We start from the raw sequence: 19,381 nt of genomic DNA on the forward strand, positions 1-19,381 counted from the left end.
GTGTGTGTGTGTAAGACCAGAGAATATCATTCATGCCACTGTCAAACTTGAAATAAAAATAATGATATTTACTTATGAGCAGAGTTAAAGAAATAAAACTTGTCAGCCTCTGATGCTGCAAACAAAGATGAGTTTCCCTTATACAATAATATGTGTTGTGTCTCCCTCTGCAGGAGACTGTTGGTACCACATCCCCTCCCCATCCAAACAGAAGTTGAAGCAGGTGTCTGTCGGGAGGACATCAGTCTACACTGTAGATGAAAATGGTAAAGCAATTGCGGTTGTATTTACACCTTGCAGTCATACAAACATTCATTTTGATAGATAGATACTTGATATACCTGATACTTATGTTTCTTATTAGGCAAATTCTGATTATATGTCCGATGTGGCTATTTCCTGTCCAGGTAACCTGTGGTACCGGCAGGGCGTGACCCCCAGCTACCCTCAGGGCTCTTCCTGGGAACACATCTCTAATAATGTACGCAAGGTCTCCGCAGGTCCTCTGGACCAGGTCAGTACCAGGATCTCAGTACTCGAATATTGCTGCATTCATGTGGTATTGGAGTAATAGGAAAAATCTGTTACCTGACTAGGAAAATTCCCCCCCTTAAGTTGGAACAACAACTCAGAGTCTGTGAAAATTTTGGCACACTTGCTGAATTGACGTCATATCACACAGAAACATGGAGGACTTTTTCTTATCATCCATTTTCACAAGCGATACCATACTTTTAAGCAAAGACGGTTTTATGATTTACATGCATGTTTGAAATTAATCATATTTCATGGCTCGCCTGATCCGTTACCTTCAAAAATACTGGAAACAACGTGTTGTTTAAAGGCTTTAAACAGTAAAATACAACACATCTGCTTTGTAGTGACCACATTGTTTCCACATTACGACTTAAAGTGCATGAACACACAAAAGTCTTAACAATGACTTCCTAACACAGGAAATGGGATCATCCAAGGAGCATGTAAATGCACCTTATGGAACTTCTTTCACTGGTCGCCTCTCTTACTGTCTACACTGAAGTAAATGATAGGTGTGGATGTGCCAGTCTTCATATTATATATATCAGCAGTTCTGAGCATGAGAATGCTGTGGGTAATGAATAATGAAGTTCAGACATGGCAGTTGGAAGCGTCTGACAGGAAAGTATGAAAAGTATATTATTCAGAAAGTATGTGTGAACACATGAATCCACCAAAATCCTCATAAGAAATAACACTGAGGTTATAAACAACCCTTGTCTGTTGTGTTGTTGTGGGTGTGTAGGTGTGGATCATAGCGGACAAGGTGCAGGGCAGCCACAGTTTGAGCTGTGGAACGGTGTGCCATCGACTCGGAGTCCAACCTCTGGAGCCTAAAGGACAATCGTGGGACTATGGCATTGGGGTAAGGCGCCAAAAAAACAAACTATGTTCAGGGTATCTGCATGTCCTGAAAAATCTTACAATCTATCTTCCTGTCTTTCAGGGTGGATGGGACCACATCACAGTGAGAGGGAACTCCATGGAGCCGCCCCGGGTCCATCTTCCCTCTCTAACAGAGAGGATCCCCCTCACTGTCAGGAACACGGAGATCAACAGCAGTGCTGTGGGATGCTAGACACACACACACACACACATAGGCAGACACATACTGTACATAGACATCCTAAATATTAGCTTTGTAGTAAACCTTTGTAGATAATTTCACCCCAGACAGCCTTTAGTCTTCACGTCACTGCAGCTGTCGTAACAGAAAGATTTTGGGGTGTTCAGAACAATCTGAAATGCTGAACTGAATTTGTCTCCTTCTCTCTGAAGACAACCTCTAGTCTTATGGTGTGTGTGTTGTTTGTTTTACTAAACATTTATCTCCTCTGTACCAGCATTTCTGTTTAATTCTGTCTGCCATTGCTGTTTTTGTTCACTGACACTGAACTTGATGGTCTTAATGTATTTTTCTTATTTATTCATTAGAATATGATGTTTGTGTGGTTTCTGTGTATAGATTATCACATGTAAGGTGAAGGCGGAAGGGAGGCTTTGAACAAATGTGTTTTTTGAAAAGGGAAAAGAAATAGTGTACTTAAATGACAGCGGCTTAGCTACTGAACTGTCAGCTCCAGGGCTGGTATTGTGTATAAAATAAAAATAGATGTTTAATCTTAGCCTGTAGTCAACAGGTTAACACATGTTCCAACAGAGTAAAGCCTGATTACTCTGGAAACAGAAGAATTGATAACTGGATAATACAGACAGGACAATGTTTGATCCATGTCTGCTAGTCTACACTGGTGTAAACATTTAAACTACTGACTGTGGAAAAACATGGATAGCAGCTGTTTCTAATTTAGTAGGTTTTTGAAAGGACTTCTTGAAGCTTAAATTCGTGTTTATTGTTGCAACAATGCTGCCAGTTGTTTTGAGGAGAAAATCCAATTTAGGGTAATGTGGTGAAACCTGTGTGAAGTAGAGTTTGAGGGCAAGAAGGCTGTTTTAAAGGTCCAGTGTGTAACATTCAGGAGGATCTATTTTCAGAAATGGGTATGCAAAAGTACGTTTTCGTTAGCGTATAATCACCTAAATAAAGGAATGATTGTGTTTTTGTTACCTTAGAATGATGCTGTTTTTATCTATGGACACGTGGGTCACCTTCCAAACCAAACACTGGCTGTAAATAGGGCCTTTCGTGTTTTTTGCAAGTTTCGTGGCCACGGTACTTCCTTCTACACACTTAACAGCCTGTTCTCATTCCCAGGTCATTAAATAGAGATGAGCGCAGTGTTCAGTTAGTTGCAGTCTGCAACTTCACCACTAGATGCCACTAATTCTTACACACTGGTCCTCTAATGGTACAGACAAGACCTTTTAACTCCTTTTAACTTTTAACTAAAAACAAATATTGACCTTATATTTCTTCAGGGAATTTGGAGGTTTTCCAATTAACTTCCAATACAGTTAGATTTTTGTTCTCATTTATATTATGGGGGTTTTTTTGAAGCCAGAACATAGAAGCTGTAACAAGTCTTGCACTGGGCTTTATTTACCTGTGGTGGAGTGATGTTTTATATAGATTTTAATTTTGTTTTGTAAAATATGGTGTCATTCTTCTGTTGCTGTCATAGAGCATGTGCAATGGTTAGCAATGTAAATAAGTTGGAAATTATGGATTACTTGTAAAAGTCTTGTGGTAAAATGCTACTGAACCTTCCTCTTTCTCAGGAGACTGTTTGCATTTGCACACCGCCTACTTCCTTTGGCCTGATGGTAGAATGACTGAGCAGGGAGAGAAAAAAACGTTAAAAGAACACTATATTTTTGTTATAAGTCTGTAAGATATTATTATTATACAGCAAGTATTGTGGTAATATATAAGATGAAGTCGTGTTTGTACATTGAACAAAGAGCAATGTATTAAAAAAGACATATTTCCATTAAGACATATTCATTACCACATACACTGATGAATTGCATCTGTTCAGGCATTAATTTATGTTAACGGCTACCTAAATTACACCATATTTTCTAAATATGATGCAGCATTTGGAAATGTTAAAAGTGTACAGAGCTCTGTCTGTATTATCTGTGAATAACTGTTACTGTAACACATCAGTGCTGTTGAACTTGTGGAGTACATTTCTCAAGTGTTGTGCATGGTCAAAATAACAGTCCTTGTCAATAAATAAATGTGTTTATTGATAATAACTCTTGAAATAGTTTCTCTTCTCCTCTTTTTCACTACAGCGTCCTGCCGCAACACACAAAAAGTCAAATAACACGCACTTTAAATCATCTGGGACTCCAAGCTATGGGCACACAACCTTTAAGAAGACAAGTAAATCAACTGTCAACTTGCCGGTAGACTGTCCTCATCAGCAAATAAGCAAACACACTTTCTAGCTCCAACATTTAAATGTTTTTACCCGCTGCTTGCATTTCTTTTTTTTCCTGAATGTGACAGTTATGACTCGAGGCTACAATGAGCAGGTTTCTCAACAGAAAACACACAAGAAGATCACAAGATTAAACAAAAGAGAGTTCCTGCTCAGGCTCATATCAAAGAAGACGAGAAATAAGAGACAATGGCAAAAGATTAGCCCTTCTTTTCTGAGCACAATAACACATTTCACTCTTCATAACCATGATCTGTCTGGGTTTCACAGTCTGCAGTCTTTGTGTCTGCAAGGTGAATGGTCCTCAAATCCTTCCATATTTTGTATGAAGGGCAAGTTCTACACAGCCCACCTCTTGCTTTGGTCAAGCATGGGTTTATTGACAGAGGTCTACGATCTGCCACAGCACCGGGTTCCTACAGTGAACAACACTTGACCAGATCCCAGAGTGATGCGCATGTAAGAACTGGATATAGTTTGAGATTTGGCCCTAAAAGTCTACCCAGGCCTCTGTGACAGCTTCCTGGTGGCTCTCCTGGTCTCAAAACCACATTGCAGCCACTGTTAGCTGCGCTTGCTGAAGTTGTGCACGTGGGTGAGGTACTGGGTAAGATCATCCTCCCCATCCTCCTCCAGGTGCTGCTGGTAGCATTGGAGCAGCTTGGCAGCGCTGGACTCTGAAGGGTCCCCATCAGCAGGCAGGCAGGCCCCTGACATGTCCAGGATGATGGTGGTTAAGGATTTTATGTAATTCTTTGCCAGGGTCAGTGTCTCGATCTTGGACAGCTTCTTGTCAGTCTTGACGTGAGGGATGGCCTCGCGCAATGCTTGGAAGGCGTTGTTGAGCTTGTGCATCCGCTGGCGTTCCCGCTCATTGCTCTCTAGCCGCCTGACGCTGCGTTCCTTTTTGCTGGAGCCATGTTGCCTACGTCGCCGGCCTCCACCCTTTCCTCCTTGGCGCTTGCCTGCCCTGTCCCTCAGCGACCCCCTCCAGGAGCCGCCGATCCGCACCGAGGCCTCCGAGCCTTCCTGCTCACTGGAGCCTGGCTCTGTGTCAGGTTCAAGTTCGGGCTCGGGGTCAGACCAGGTCCTCCTGGATGGTTTCACAGCCTTCCCTTTGGACTTCATCCTGCTGCCTCACTCTCTCTTAAACAGTACAGATCTCACAGCTTCAACAGGCCTGCAAGAAAAGAGGGCAATATTAGAGAAAAAAAAAGTGGCATTTTGACATAAAATCAAAAATAAATTTTAAACAGTCTTCTACTAGTCAGCCAGTAATCCCCAAGCACTGAATAATCCTCTCTCCAATTCAAACAGCCTTGCATCCTGTTGTATCTAATCAGCCTGTTGCAGTGAGAAAACTCCATGATGTTGGTCTGTTAATCTACGCCTCTCTTATCCCCATGCTCCTGCGATAATGTTCATTTCAAGGTTACACTCACAAAAACAGAGGCCAGCCAGTGCAGCTTTCAGCTAATTCACCTCCAGCACTCCTTTTTACCCAGTTTGTCAATGAAAGTCACCATGTGGATTTAACATAATGAGTAAGCTCAATTCACAAGCAATGGAAATGTCTTTAAACCAAATGATATAAAATATGCTGCTATAAGTCCTAAAACTTAAAAGATAAAGCTGTTTTACATAGATTAGAGCAGGTAATGAAAATATGACATGCAGCCTAAACTCCATCCTTCTTTATTTCCCTAACCCCAGTTTCACCACACCAACGGTAGTGTTGTAACTGATAAGCAGACACACAGGCAGTACAGTCAGTAAATGATACACACACTGTCTGCAGCCATCAAAGTGAATGAAACAGGACGACATAATGTCAGAAGACTTACCTTGGAAGTTACAAACACTAACTTTCCTCCCGAGTGTTTACAGAAACTCCGTCCCCATGCAGCCGCTCATCCACAGCACCATCGCGTAAAGAGCAGAGCGGAGCCGTGCAGCACACACACACACACACAGTCTGATAACTGTCACATGTGAGCTACCTGTAGCTGACTGATGTACACGTAGCGCTGCTCAACCAATCACAGAGCCAGCCCTCTCCCTCCAGCTCTGTGCTCGCTCTCTCTCTCTCTCTCATTCTCAATCCTTCTCGTCTCTCTCTCTCGCTCTCTCTCTCTCTCCCAAATGCTGCAACAAGTAAAAGTCTCATTCAAAGTTTTACTTAAAAGTTAAAAAGTATCAGCAGCATAATGTACACAGCATACTCACCATGGCCACTGGCTCCAGTCTGTTGTTATCACACCATAATGACTGATGCATTAAGCAGTCACACTCATTTTAACTGCTTTATATACCACAGGGTAGTTTAATCTGTAGCAATGCAACATATTTTATAAACTGACTGAATGTGTACAATTGAAAAAGTACAGCGTTTAAACAAATGTAGTGATGTAAAAAGTACAGTATTTCCCTCTAAGTGGAGTAGAAGTATAAAGCAGCACAAAATGGAAATACACAAGTAAAGTCAAAAGTGTATGTGCTTGAGTGAATGTACATACATAAAATGTAAAGGAAATGTCTTTTCCTTCCAAATATCATTATACCTGAAGTAGAAACATCACAGAGTCATTCTCCATTAGCACCATGGCGTTGCATCGTAGGGTTACAGTCTCCTTTAAAAGCCACTAAAAGTAATTTACATGAATGTATGTGATTTGAAGGAAACAAAATTAAGTTGCAAGTTTTGTAGTAAAAAGGGGACACTGCAGATGATGGGTGGAACTCTATCTAATATTTAAGAAACAATTATGGCCCCATTTGTAATATGACTTTAAAAAATGTCTTTCTGTGTTCAATTTTTGAACTACAAATAAATGTAAATGTCATGATGATGATGATGATCCATTGTACCACTCTAATACATGTTGTATTCCTTCAGTGTTCCTCAGTATTTTTCTTCAGTTTGAAGCAGCGGAGGCCAACTGATTTTCTTGGCCTATTCTAAGTCAAATGAGACAGTTAACAGAGACAGAAACCATGTGTTTTTGTTCCTCATGCACTCCTTTAACTCTAAGCAGTTAACATCATTTCCATTGTGGCTTATCGCCCTCCACGGCTTCATTTGAATACAGTCCTCCAGGCTACACCTGAATGTATAGAGGCAGGGCCAGGCCTAATTTAAACTTTGTCACGTTATTTACTTTTTACCGGACTAACAAACTTTTTGCAAAACACTGTTGTTTTTCCTGTAATGACAGCTAACAGATGCCATCAAACTACTGTACTGATCAAAACGGCCAAAAGAAAAAAGGACAGAACACACATAACACAATAAACCTTTTTAAATAATGACCAGCAAACACACCCCTTCCCCTCTTGTGTGTGTGATCTGCTGTATCCTGCTGCCTTGTCTGTTTGACCTGGGTTTGACCAAAACACAACTGTTGGCAGTTGGGATTATTGTCCCTTCGGACTGTGATAGATAGTGGAGTAGAGAAAGGGTGATGTGCAGTGAAGATCATCAACTGGGCAGTGAGATATACTGACTGACCATTCATACAGTTGAATCATGTTTCACAGCACAGCGTGAATCAAAAATAACCCACAGTCTCTTGAGGCTTTTCTAGACACCTGTCTTTTCCATACCTATAGTATGTTTTTTATATTTTATTTTTAAACTATCAACTATCAAATATATATATATATTTAAAAATCCAAATGAATAAATATTCGCTTCTTACATGAGATTAAACTGAATTATTGAAAGTAAACTTCTAATTTAAAGAAAGGGAAAATGTAACTAGTTTAAAAGCATTTTAGATAAATTTCTATTACAGGCTTATAGTTCTGCCCTCTATCATGTTAATTTTTATTTGTTGATAATCTGACTAATCTGATAATAGCATCTGTTATCAAATAACTGTAGGTTTCTTCTTGTTTAACTAATGCATTAAATATTGTAAACAACAAAGGTTTTTAATGTTGGCAGACTGAACACAGATATTGTGGTCTTCCCATTTATTATTTCCAAATTTGTGAAGTTTAAAGCTAAGACATCCCTAAAATGTCCTCTTAAGGTTAATTTAGAACTTTTTCATATAAAACCATGAAGTTTCTGAGCCACAGTGACACACTGAGCAAAAGCCATGCGCAAGCAGCTAGGAAGTGCAGCTTAACAAGAAAATGTAGCAACAGTGTAGCAGCAAAATAAGTGAAGTATTTAATGAATTAATAAGGGGGAAATGTTGATTACTTCATATTTTTTGTTTAGTTTCTGTCTAAATAGCGTATTACTAAATAATTCTGATGCTTTAATGTAACAATTTTAAGGCTATGTGGCACATTAGCTTAAAGAAAAACCTGAAAGAGCAAATTTAACTATTTTTAAATAAAAGTAGCAATAATAGAAATATAGCCTACCTTATGGTAGCCTAGTTAAAGATAAGCCATTAACCAGGATCAGTTTATGGATAAAGAACATCAGTGTAATTTGACATTAGCACTGAGTATCACAAATATGTAACAACAACAATAATGTAGCTACAGGTGTGAAGCTCCCAGCTCTTTTTATTAGCTTTTTTTGTCCTTGAACAGCTTGTGTGTTTTGTGGTGTGTGTGTTGTGTGTGTGTGTGTGTATGTGTGTGTGTGTTGTGTGTGTGTGTGTTGTGTGTGTGTGAGAGAGAGTAGGAGAGAGAGAACACTAAGACTGGTCCTGCCAGGTTTCCTTTCCTCCTCAGGTACACTATATCTAATCAACCAAACCTTGCTGATGCTGGCTCTGTGGAAACATTATCTATTACTTTTAGTTTGTTCAGTTTCTGCCTCCATTGGCCCTAAGGCTTACACTGTTTATTTAACCACAGCCGCTGATAAATTCTTAGCTGAATACACTTCAGTAATGAGGCAAGCAAACAGGGCCTCCACAAGCATGCTCTGTTTGAGCAAAACAAACTGTATAAACAACAGTATAGTCTTAGTATAGTCCCAAGATTAACCTGGAATTTGCTGAATACAACAATTTAAAGATAAAATGGGATTCCAGACACTAATGACAGTTTATTAAACTCATGTAATTTGGAATTTACAACATTAATGTTTCAGGTCCAAGGACACAACCTGGCATGGAAAGCAGCTTCCAAACAGGTTTACAGCTGGAAAGGTACCGGCGCTGTTATGCAACTGGCTGTTTTATCACATCATAGCCAGTGATCGTGTAATACCAACAACTGTGAAGGCTGAATGCACTGTCACACAGTCCTGCATGGCTGTGATGTCATGAACGCCAGGTGCTATGAATCCATTTGGAAAAGAGAGAGGAAAAAAACCCATTAAAATCCCTGACTCATCATAAAAGAGGAGGGGGGTGGGTGGGCAGATGAGTTAGAGGTGAGGAGGACGAGATCTGGACGATTAGTCAGTTTTTCCATTAGACCAAGGCTGGCTGTCTGAAAGAAAAACAAGTGTGGATGTCACGTTAGGCCATGGTGACAGTGAGATGGCCTTTGGCTGAAGGCAGACGATTTGATGGAAAGGCTGCAAACACTGTGTCATAAAAATAAGCACCTATAACTCAATATGTGTGTATGAGTGTGTCACGAACCCTTTATCTCACACCTCAAGGTCTGACTCGGTGACATGGGTGAGGAACAGGCAGGTTTGGGACAGACAGAAACGCCTGGGAAGAGTAGTGTGGCTCTGCTCTGGCAAGGAAAGGGTGTAGTGCTGAGATATCGAGTGTCTGACACACTGAAAATGGCAGCTCTTCTCCAAAGCTGAGAAGTCGTCCTCCCACTCCAAACCTGCAGGCAAAACCAACAAAACAAACAGTCAGAGACAACAAAGTGTCAATAACCTGCAGCATCTGGATTTAGCAAGACTTACAAACATTAAAGTTTGCTAACCCTTGTATTGTCCCGCCCTGGTATTGTTACATTGCCAGAGGGCTTGTAGTCTGAAGTAGTTAGTGGCATAATCAGGAATTGTCCACATTAGTGTCAAAATATTATCTATATATGTATATATATTCTGTCTCTTTTAAAAAAAATAGTAACTCTTGGTTAATAATCCCTCTTGATGTCGTGTTCCAACATCCTGTTTCAGCCAGAATTACACCAAAACATTTCAGTACAATATACTGTATACTGTTTACATTCATCATTTCGAAAGCTGTGTGTTTTCTTTAATGCAATATTGTGTTTAATGGTGCAAATAGAGAAATTCATTCATTCAAAATTGAGCAAACAGATAGCAAATTAGATTGTAGATTTTCATCATATGCACTTCAGCGAATGTTGCAGTACCACACTGTAAAAATACCTAATTTTTAAAACATTCTAAAGTATTTTTAGTAAAATACACTTAAAATCATTTATATCATTACATTATTGTCACTGATAAATTAATGTCGAATTTTACGATTGTAGCTGGTCGATGTGGAGCTAATTGTAAGTATTTTATATACTGTTGGGTAGTTTATTCTATAACAGTTCAATCCATCACGTTATCATTTTATTTTTTGTGTGTAAAATCTTTGAATATTTTTGAAGTAACTGGTAATTACCCATCAAATCAATTTAGTCGAGGAAAAAGGACAATATTTCCCTCTTTGCAGTGAGTGTAGTATGAAATAGAAACACAAATACTTTACTTAAGTACATAACATGAGTAACTATACTTAGTTACTTTCCACCAGTGCAAAATAGTCTGCAGTAATGTTAAGTACACGGAAAATGAAATGTGGTTGCACATGTAAAATCACTGGTATAGTCCTTTAAAATAGTACCACTGTCTTCTAATATGACATCTGGCAGGTTGCAGGAATAGCTGCTTGGCAGAGATGTGTAGGGCCCAGAGTGCAGCTCCACGGTGGGACTCTCCTAAGAATAGTAGCAGTGGATAGTCAGTGGAAATTAAACAGGAAACGTCATATTAGTGAAGAGTCATAACCTTGGTTTGGATTAGTGGAACAATCACTGTGTATGTATTTAACCTCCATATGCCCAGTGGGAAACTAAGCCCAAAACCCACCAAGCTACAGTTAAATAGACAACAGGAGAACAGTACCTGATCAAACAGGTAGACCGTGACATCATCATTAAAGGACACACTCTTTTTCTTTTTTACAGTCCTGTCCCTCCCTGACAAAATTTGTGGAGCGCTGCAGATTCGACAGGATTTCAGAAGACTTTTAAAGTTGCATGTGTTAAAACTGTCTCTGCAGACCGGTTCCTGTTGAATCTCCTTTGAGTTGTCGGTGCTGGGACTGTGGGGCCAGTGGGCTGTGGAGCTTTTCAAATCACTTAACATGTTGTTTTCAATGATACTCCAACCAGTATCCACTATAGAGGTCCTACAATCCTCAGTGTGGCAAGTGTCACCAAAACGTTGCAGCAGTATGTCCTCGTCACAGAAAATGATAAAGCTATTATGATCTAATGTAAGAGTGTCCTGCAGGGTCACGATGTTTAAATCCTTTTTGATGAAACTGAAAATGTCCCGCATATTTAAAATAAGTCTCTTCCATTGGGCCTCCTTCGGAAAGTTGGACACAAAAGAAGCTAAAGGAGTGAACTTTGAACGATGCCTGGACTCCTTCGGAAGACCACAGTGTTGAAGGGAGATAGAGAGGGATGGCGGCCATGTTACCAAGCTTGATCTGCAGTCACTGTTCCTCCATAACTGAGGGACTGTACTTCCTCTTTGTTCAAGGATACAGAAGCAGGTGATCGGCTGCTCCTCAGCAGCCCGGATCATCTGACCTGAGGTCATCAACGACTGGAGCTCTTCATCCCTGCATGAATGATTCACAGTGACTCATTGAGACTTCACATTCAAACTGCTTCTCTTCATCATCACATGTAAAGGAAATCAAACTATTTTTGAATCACTGTAATGGCTTACTCTGGAAGGGAACAGAGCCATCATTAATTTTATAGTAACACCTTTGTGTTTCCAAGACCAAATGTCTGCTGTGAAAAAGGTCTACAATAACACTGTTCCTACTAAGGTAATTGCTGAGAACTGGGAACACAGAAAAAAAGATTTCTGACAGGGCAATTACAGGATTTCAGCTCATTGGTGGATTATTATTACTAATTTTCTGTTTAACATGTTGTCTCCTTACTCACGATGTAAATGCTAGGTTGTATGAAAACCAGAATTATACTTTAAAGGCATGACTTTATGTAATCATAATGTGGCAATTACCTAAGTTGCAGTTGCATTGCAATGTGACAATCTGCAGGTCCTCTCAGCTTTACGAAGCTTTATAGTGACTTTTAGCTCATTGTTCAGCTTAACTGTTCTGACCAACTCTCACCAGTCTCATAGCGTCATTTTCAGCTGTAGCAGGCTGCTGTTTTCAGTGAATAAGCTCCAAAAACCCCGTGTACACTACCTGCTCAGCAGCAAACAGCAGGTAGACACAGTTAGCGACTAGTTGATGAACATAGTGGATCATTTAGCAGCTAAAGAGCCAGATATTTCCCTGAGGAGTTGGTAGAGACCAAAAACAGAGCTAAAAGAAAGAATGTTGGACTTATACTGATCAGGTGAACAGAAACATTACCCCAATTGAATGATAAGATAAGATGTTCCTTTATTGATCCCTCTGTAAGTGAAATTCAAAATTGGCACAGCAGCACATCCAGTGTGTCAGACTTGGTATCTTGTGGTGAAGTTGCAGATTACAAATCAATGAACACTGCTCCTGGGAATGAAAATTGGGCTGTGAAGTGTGTAAAAGACACTACGGTGGCCGCAAAAATTGTGAAAAACATAAAAAAGGCCCTATCTACATCTGTTTGGTTAGTCTGTTCTGTGCTACTGTAGAAACATGGCAGTTCAACATGACAGACTCCATGGAAGCAAAGCATCTGTAGATAAAAACAGCTCATTCCAAAATCTATGACTACCTAAGGTTATATTCAATTTCTGACAATATAGCCTCCTAAATGTTACACACAGGACCTTCATTTGACTGTTTGTGCCTGGCCAAAGGGCTCAATTCAATAAAGATTCAACAAGATAAGGTTGGTTTACACACAAATGTCAAATCCGTTTCAGTGTCTGTGTTGTTTTATTCCACGGGACATTTTAAGAGGTTGACTGCCCTTCAGTGTCTGTTAACAACAGGATGTACTAAAACTGATCGGTCAGCCTTTGTCCATTGGATGAAACAGTGCACACACAAACGCACGCATGCACACAAACACATACATTATTTGGCCACTCACTCCTGAGCCTGAATAAATATCGGGGCCCATCCATCCGCGGAGACAAAGACGCAATAGGAAACTTTCACCGCTCTGCAGTAACCAAGCAACCGCTGGATGAGTGACTCAGGAAAGGAAGAGAGGAGCTGACTCACAGCAGCTGTGACGTAAAGGATATAAAAGGACACACACACACATGCACTACTGTAGGGTCACACACACACACGTATGCAGTAGGCCGTGAAGGCTGTAATCTGCCCTGTTTTGGGTAAATTAACACCTCACTGCGTAACAGGTGCAGGAGCTCAGGGTAAAGACAGATTATAAACAGCCAATACACAAACAGCCCCACCACCACAAGAGGCAAAGACACAAACGCTGACAGACCATCAATCACATGAATAAAAATAAAAATAATACCTTTTCTTGGTTTCTTTCTCACTGCATCTCCTTTTAGAAAGCCAGTTCAAACCATCGAATGAAATCACCACTGTAGCCCCATCCCTGAAGTATTTAAACTCTGCAGAAATAAAGAGAGGAAACATGATTCTCAACTGATATGCAATGCCTCAAAATCTTGCTGCATCATGACGCTGCAGAATGTGTTGCAACACACTTAATCTCTCTGCATCCACCATGCATGACACCAGCATTTCCTTTTCCTACCTTGCATCGTGCGAGCGCCACTCACTCCCCTGGCTTCTACTGCAGGACAGAAACCTCACTAAGGGCACCGAAAGAGACACGCTAAACATATGGACTAAGAGAGGAGAGATGCACAGAAAAAGAGAGGAGAGGGGGGAGAAAAGTGAAGGGGTTAGGCAGGATAGAGAGTGAATGAATGAATGAGGGGGGTGGGAATGAAATAAGGGGGGGGGGAGGGTGAAAGAAGAGTAAAGGGAGGTTATGAAGAGGATGAGATGGAAAAGGATGTGAGGACAGAGAAAGGACAAAGAGCTCACATGTACAGAACTCTCCCTGAGGCTGCTGGCCTTTCTGCAGTGAGAGAGTGCAAGATGAGGATCAATAACCTATCCGGTTTAATGTAGAAGAGCTTCCTAAATGATTAACAGCAGAGTGAATGTCACAGTGACCTACTGTATATAGGAAATGGTTACTGTGGATTATACGTATTCATTTTACCATACATACATTATGCTTCATGCAAACAATCTTTAAGTAAAGTGTATTTTTCATATCAACATGGTTATATTTGTCTTTTAAGGAGCTCTTCCATACACAGTTTGAACCAACAGAAGGTTTTGATAAAGGCATTAATGCATTATGATCTGTAAAGAATGAATGGATAGTTCTGTTTACCTTTCATAAAGTCATACCGACCACTTATAAACACTTCATTATTACACCTTATTGTGAAATGGTTCCATAACACTACTGTACATGCTCCTAACAGTATAAACTGTAAATCAATGCATTCTTTTTCTGATTTGTCATTCCCCTCTGGAAACTGGCTTTAAATCACAGAGGTGAGTTAAACAGTCCTTATACCTGCACATGCAGCTTGAAGTAGTCTGTTTTCACTAGACTAGAGAGCAGTGGATCTCAAAAGGGAACCCAGAGCCTTCAGTAAAATTAGTATTTGATTATTCTGTATTTTGTTAAGTTATAACAGCAATTATTTTGTTTTTAATTTAAATGGTTGTGCAAAAAGATTCACTGTGCCGACAGTAGAAACTAGAGTGTATGATTAATTTCATCCCTACTTTGATAGAATGAATATATAATATATTTTAACAAGTTTACTGTAGCCTAAAGGAAGACCATAAACTGTAATTCAACATTTTTATCATTTAAATCAAGAATTTAGAGATTTAAAAACAATAAATCATTTTTAATGTAAAGCAATGTTTATTATAACAATATAATATTAATGATTAGATTTAAAATACAATTGCAAACGGAAAGGTGAAACAAAAGATTAAGTTCTGTAGGTTCTGAGACTGTATATTGTATTTGTGGGCTACATGTGTGGAAAGCCCCGCAGCCTATGTTTTTGGTGCATCATCTCACTAGATGCAACAGGGAACATTCGCTCCCTCTAGAGGTTGAAAGCAGAGTAGCATGCAGCTTTAGTCAGATCTGAGGCAGAGGAGAGAACTGCAGCAGAGCTTTTACTGTATTGTTCTCAGGCAATGAGTGTTGTATACATTTAGCTAAGAGGTGTACAGTGCAAAGTATAAACTATAAAATCATAATATAATAATGGAATACTTGGCTCTCTGTGTACACATTAAACTATGCTTCCACTGTAATATTATTTATAATCACTAGTATTATCATGTAACTTCCAAGCTCCCACATTTATCAGGAAGTTCTCTCGCTGCTGTAGTCCTTCCCCTGGCAACAAAATCACTGATGCTGGAGTTCTGCTTTACACACCCAGGCAGCATCATGATGTTGTTCCCAGGAGGCAACACTGTCACCATTCAGTCCACCTCTGGTGCCCAAGAGAGGGGAAATAAATAAGAAAACAAGGGTACTGAAGTAAAAGAGACATAGAGATGGACAGATGGTGTTTCCATCCAGAATGAGGAAGGTGATTGCATTTCTTTCCTCATTTTGCTTTTTGCTCCCTTCCTCCCACATCATCCTTGTCGTCCAGCGAGGCATCGTGTCACCCAGCAACCTGCACTCACAGATCCATATCAGGTCAGCCAGGGCACTCGGACTGCTTACAGTACAGTGTTTCAATAAAGTCAACTCTTTTTTCACTGGACTTAGCAGTACATATGAGGATGTGATACAGTCGCTGAGCAGAAAGCCGTCTCACTGGCGCAAAATCTGAGCTTGTTCCGGTCTGTTCCACTTTCTATTTTCACATTGCAGTAATGATTGATGTCCGCTGTCTAAGTTGCTCATAATCCGATATCACGACAACTTCTGCATCCAAATGTCCAGATGAAAGAGTGATACATATTTGGTTTCAGGCCTTCTGAGTGGCTGGGTAGAAGCTGAGGAAGCCTAATTTTATTATATGCTGTAGTTTATTTAAGCCGGATAAAGCAGTGAATATCATTTATCCACTGATCTACTCTGCTCCTTTGACCAGAGATGGGCTGAAAGCCATCAAGCTGGTCTATTTGTTTTCCAACCAAAGCCAACTCTCTCATCTGGCTCAAGCCCACAATCCCCCACAGCGGGGAAACCTGACCTCAGGGGCATAAACAGGTGAACTAAAATAAAGAATTTGTCTGTTGTGTTACAAAGGGTGAGAACAAGCCCAAGCACCGAGTGACACAGCTTGAATTTTTTTAATTAACTGGTTTGGTCCCACTATGTCTGCTGCTCTGATTGAGTTGTAACGTGCACGGTGCATGCCAAAAGAACTGTAGAACTATCCTTTTACACTGCAGGCGCAGAATCATCACATCCAACCAGGAGACGGCGAGTGACACCAAACAATCCGTGAGAGGAGGGTAATTGGAGATCATTGGGCTTATTCTGAGCATGCAGAATACACCATGCACAAGGCCTGAGAAGGAGCTCCAGTCTCTAAAGTCACTGTCCGACACTAATGGAATGGCACTGCAAAGCTCTATGGGTAATATGGGAGAATAAAACCTCCAGTCAGGACGCTGGTAGTGCTGCTTGTAGCCTTTATTTGGACACAGTGGGGTCTCATGTCTGCACCGGAGAAGGGTTGAGACGGGATGAAATGTGACACTAAAATAACAACATACAGAGTAGTAAATATGTCACATTTGTGTACATATTTGTTCACGGTGTGTGGCCTCAAGGGTAATAAAACTGTCATGTCCTAGGCATTTAAAGTTAGCCAGTGAACTTTCCTGCAGCCTTTACATTTTAAATAATAAAAGCAGGATGCAGATATGCATCCGCTTGTGAATTGAATGACTAATTTGTTGCAGATCAGCACTAGCTTTTTCTGTGCCGTGCCATGAACTCCTCTTTGTAGGGAGAAAATACTTTTCTCTTAGGCAGGAGATTACAGGGTCTTAAAGGTGTTTTGCTGACAGAGTGTCTTTAATATGATGACATAAATGTGTAATCCATCTCAGATCACTGGCTGAGTATTTATGAGCCTCTGTTGACAGCAGTACACCTGCTCCTTCCCAGTCCAGACCTGGGAACAGTGCCCGTCTGAACTAGCACCACCGCTGCCAAGGGCACTACCATATTTGGGAGAAGTGTGAGTGTGTGTGAAGATAGGGGGAGTGTGTTTGTTTGAAATGGTTAAGAGAGACAGAGACAGGAGGAGAGAGAGAGCTGTCTGAGAAGGGTGGGGGAATGTAAGGGGAGTACGTCTATCTTTACTTATATCCTGGTGCTATAAGAACATGGATTACTCAGGGTCATTAACTACTCCATCATTCACCATATAGAATACATTTCATGACAGTGTGGAATAAATATCTTGTTTACATAAAGTGTGTCTGACCTGGAAGAATAAGACCCTGCTGAAAGACAAACAATAAAGTGCTGACATATAAAGGTGTGCCCCTGTGGAACACACTGACCAGACTGCTGGAGGCAAAATGTGTCTTTTATGTAGTGTCAGAAGGAATGTCACTGCCTCCAGTACACTGCAAAAGACAAAAGCATTTTGTTCATGCCAATAACACAAAATATATGTATACATGCACATACAATTGCTATAGCAAAGCATGTTCATACAATATATTTATTTGTATATACAGTATATGCACTATGTTGATTAAGTTTTTGGTTGTGTCTTAGAAAAAAAAATTCAAAATAAATGTTTGCACTATGTTCAAGACCTACACTTGATGGAAAGTGTAGCTGCAGCTAAATATTGTTGCATTTATAGGACAAGTTTGTATTTTCTGTCATGTCTGCATATATAGATTATAACTACTGGAGACAAAAAAAAGCCTTAACAACTAAGAGTTTATGCGCAGCATATGTTATTGCAGTCTTCTACCACTAGACAGCAGTAGACTGTAGCAGTTAGCTGCGGTGGGGTGACTATGGTTGAGGACTTCACACAAACTGTGGACCTTGGTAGGAAAAGGTAAAGCCAGAGCAATAGCCATGTTAAAAAAAGTCTGTTGATTAAAGATTTAAAAAATCCTTTGCATTTTATTACATAATAGTTCTCTGCATCAGTTGTGAACAAGCAGCACTGAGAAAGAAAGACAACAGCTTTTAGATATGCTGTCAATGCTTTTAATGCATTATATCAGTCTACTAAAGCCAGTGGTGAAAGGCCTGTGCCTGTCTGTCACTGTGTGTGGGCCAATTTCTGTTTCTGCACTTGTGCTATTTAGTAGGTTGAGCAATGACTGTGTACGTACGTAAACACTTACCTCACCCCCTCCTGTAATCACCACAGCTAGGGGAGCAGCTAATTGGAGCGAAATGATATTTCAGCATTAACATAAGGGTAACGCACAGTTGACACACACACACACATATAAGTGTGGAGGAAATTAACTTGAAATGTCAGGGCTGCTGGCAGATGGTGGGAAAAGTGTTGAAAAGCAGGGACCTTGACCTCTGACCTGTACGATCACACTCAGGCGCACACACTCTGAGACAGCTGTGGGACTCCTAGACTGGCTTAAAGTGTTTATGGAGGAGCTGAGTTTGAGTGCTCGTTGACAGAGCTCTCATTTACACACACACACACAAACGCTGATCAGATAAGGGCAGATCTGTTTCAGCGGCTAATCTTAAATGTGATGAGGTTTACAGGGGCCTGTGACATTGGAATATACATAAAGATCTTTATTTGGGAATAAGGCGCTGGCCATGGGTATATCACAGTACCTCACACTATAGGAACAGGAAACAGGATACTGTGCTTTCATGTCAATCCTTCACTTTGATATGGAGACCTGTGTTGGCTTATAGATCCCAATAACTGTCATATGAACTGACAAAGAGAAAGAGGCTGTTGGACGGAATGTATTTTTGGGAATGTCTTATATATATATATCGTCCTATGTCCCTTGCACCCATTTGTACAGCACACCTATAAATCTAGATCAAGCTTCCCTCTACTTCCTTGAAAAGTAGTTCTGAGACTAAAGGTTCTAGGCACTGTGGGTGGAAACGCAGGTTCTATCACCTCTATCTTTGCAACAACCCCACCACCCTCCTCTCCTCAAAGACGCCAGAGGGAGTCCCTAAACCTCCCTCCCCCTGCTCCCAAACCCATCTACCCTGTCTTAACCCAGCACAGATCCTATCACTTGCATCTTAAGCTGACTGGTATTCATCAGGCCATGATCCAGTTGCACAGCAGCAACCACATTCAAGTCGAAAATGTAATGAGTCAGGATTGTCCCTTAGTTACGGCTTAAACGGATAAGAAATAG

General features: G+C 40.5%; 3 protein-coding genes across 3 annotated transcripts in view; 1 reads left to right on the forward strand and 2 right to left on the reverse strand.

Annotated features, from left to right (window-relative positions):
• Nucleotides 1–3,673, forward strand: part of tecpr1a (tectonin beta-propeller repeat containing 1a) — a 14,232-nt gene extending 10,559 nt beyond the window's left edge. Inside the window, 4 exon segments of the mRNA XM_035660011.1 lie at nt 174–266; nt 408–514; nt 1,283–1,402; nt 1,484–3,673. Coding sequence (XP_035515904.1) covers nt 174–266; nt 408–514; nt 1,283–1,402; nt 1,484–1,615 — 452 coding nt within the window. The 3' untranslated portion in view covers nt 1,616–3,673.
• Nucleotides 3,672–5,854, reverse strand: bhlha15 (basic helix-loop-helix family, member a15). Its single transcript, XM_035659831.1, has 2 exons — nt 5,732–5,854; nt 3,672–5,067 (listed from the first exon to the last, which is right to left on the reverse strand). Exon 2 carries the CDS (start codon nt 5,013–5,015, stop codon nt 4,452–4,454), a length of 564 nt encoding a protein of 187 aa, XP_035515724.1. The 5' UTR covers nt 5,016–5,067; nt 5,732–5,854; the 3' UTR covers nt 3,672–4,451.
• Nucleotides 5,855–8,469: 2,615 nt separating this feature from the next.
• Nucleotides 8,470–11,242, reverse strand: LOC118326765 (serine/threonine-protein kinase LMTK2-like). The gene is made up of 4 exons (XM_035659844.1): nt 10,909–11,242; nt 10,628–10,721; nt 9,446–9,644; nt 8,470–9,290 (listed from the first exon to the last, which is right to left on the reverse strand). Exons 1-3 carry the CDS (start codon nt 11,149–11,151, stop codon nt 9,454–9,456), a joined length of 528 nt encoding a protein of 175 aa, XP_035515737.1. The 5' UTR covers nt 11,152–11,242; the 3' UTR covers nt 8,470–9,290; nt 9,446–9,453.
• Between the last annotated feature and the right edge of the window lie 8,139 nt (nt 11,243–19,381).

The sequence above is a fragment of the Morone saxatilis genome, unplaced genomic scaffold (assembly GCF_004916995.1).
Source record: "Morone saxatilis isolate NCDOM2014 unplaced genomic scaffold, NCSU_SB_2.0 Contig1, whole genome shotgun sequence".
In the NCBI taxonomy this organism is placed as follows: domain Eukaryota; kingdom Metazoa; phylum Chordata; class Actinopteri; family Moronidae; genus Morone; species Morone saxatilis.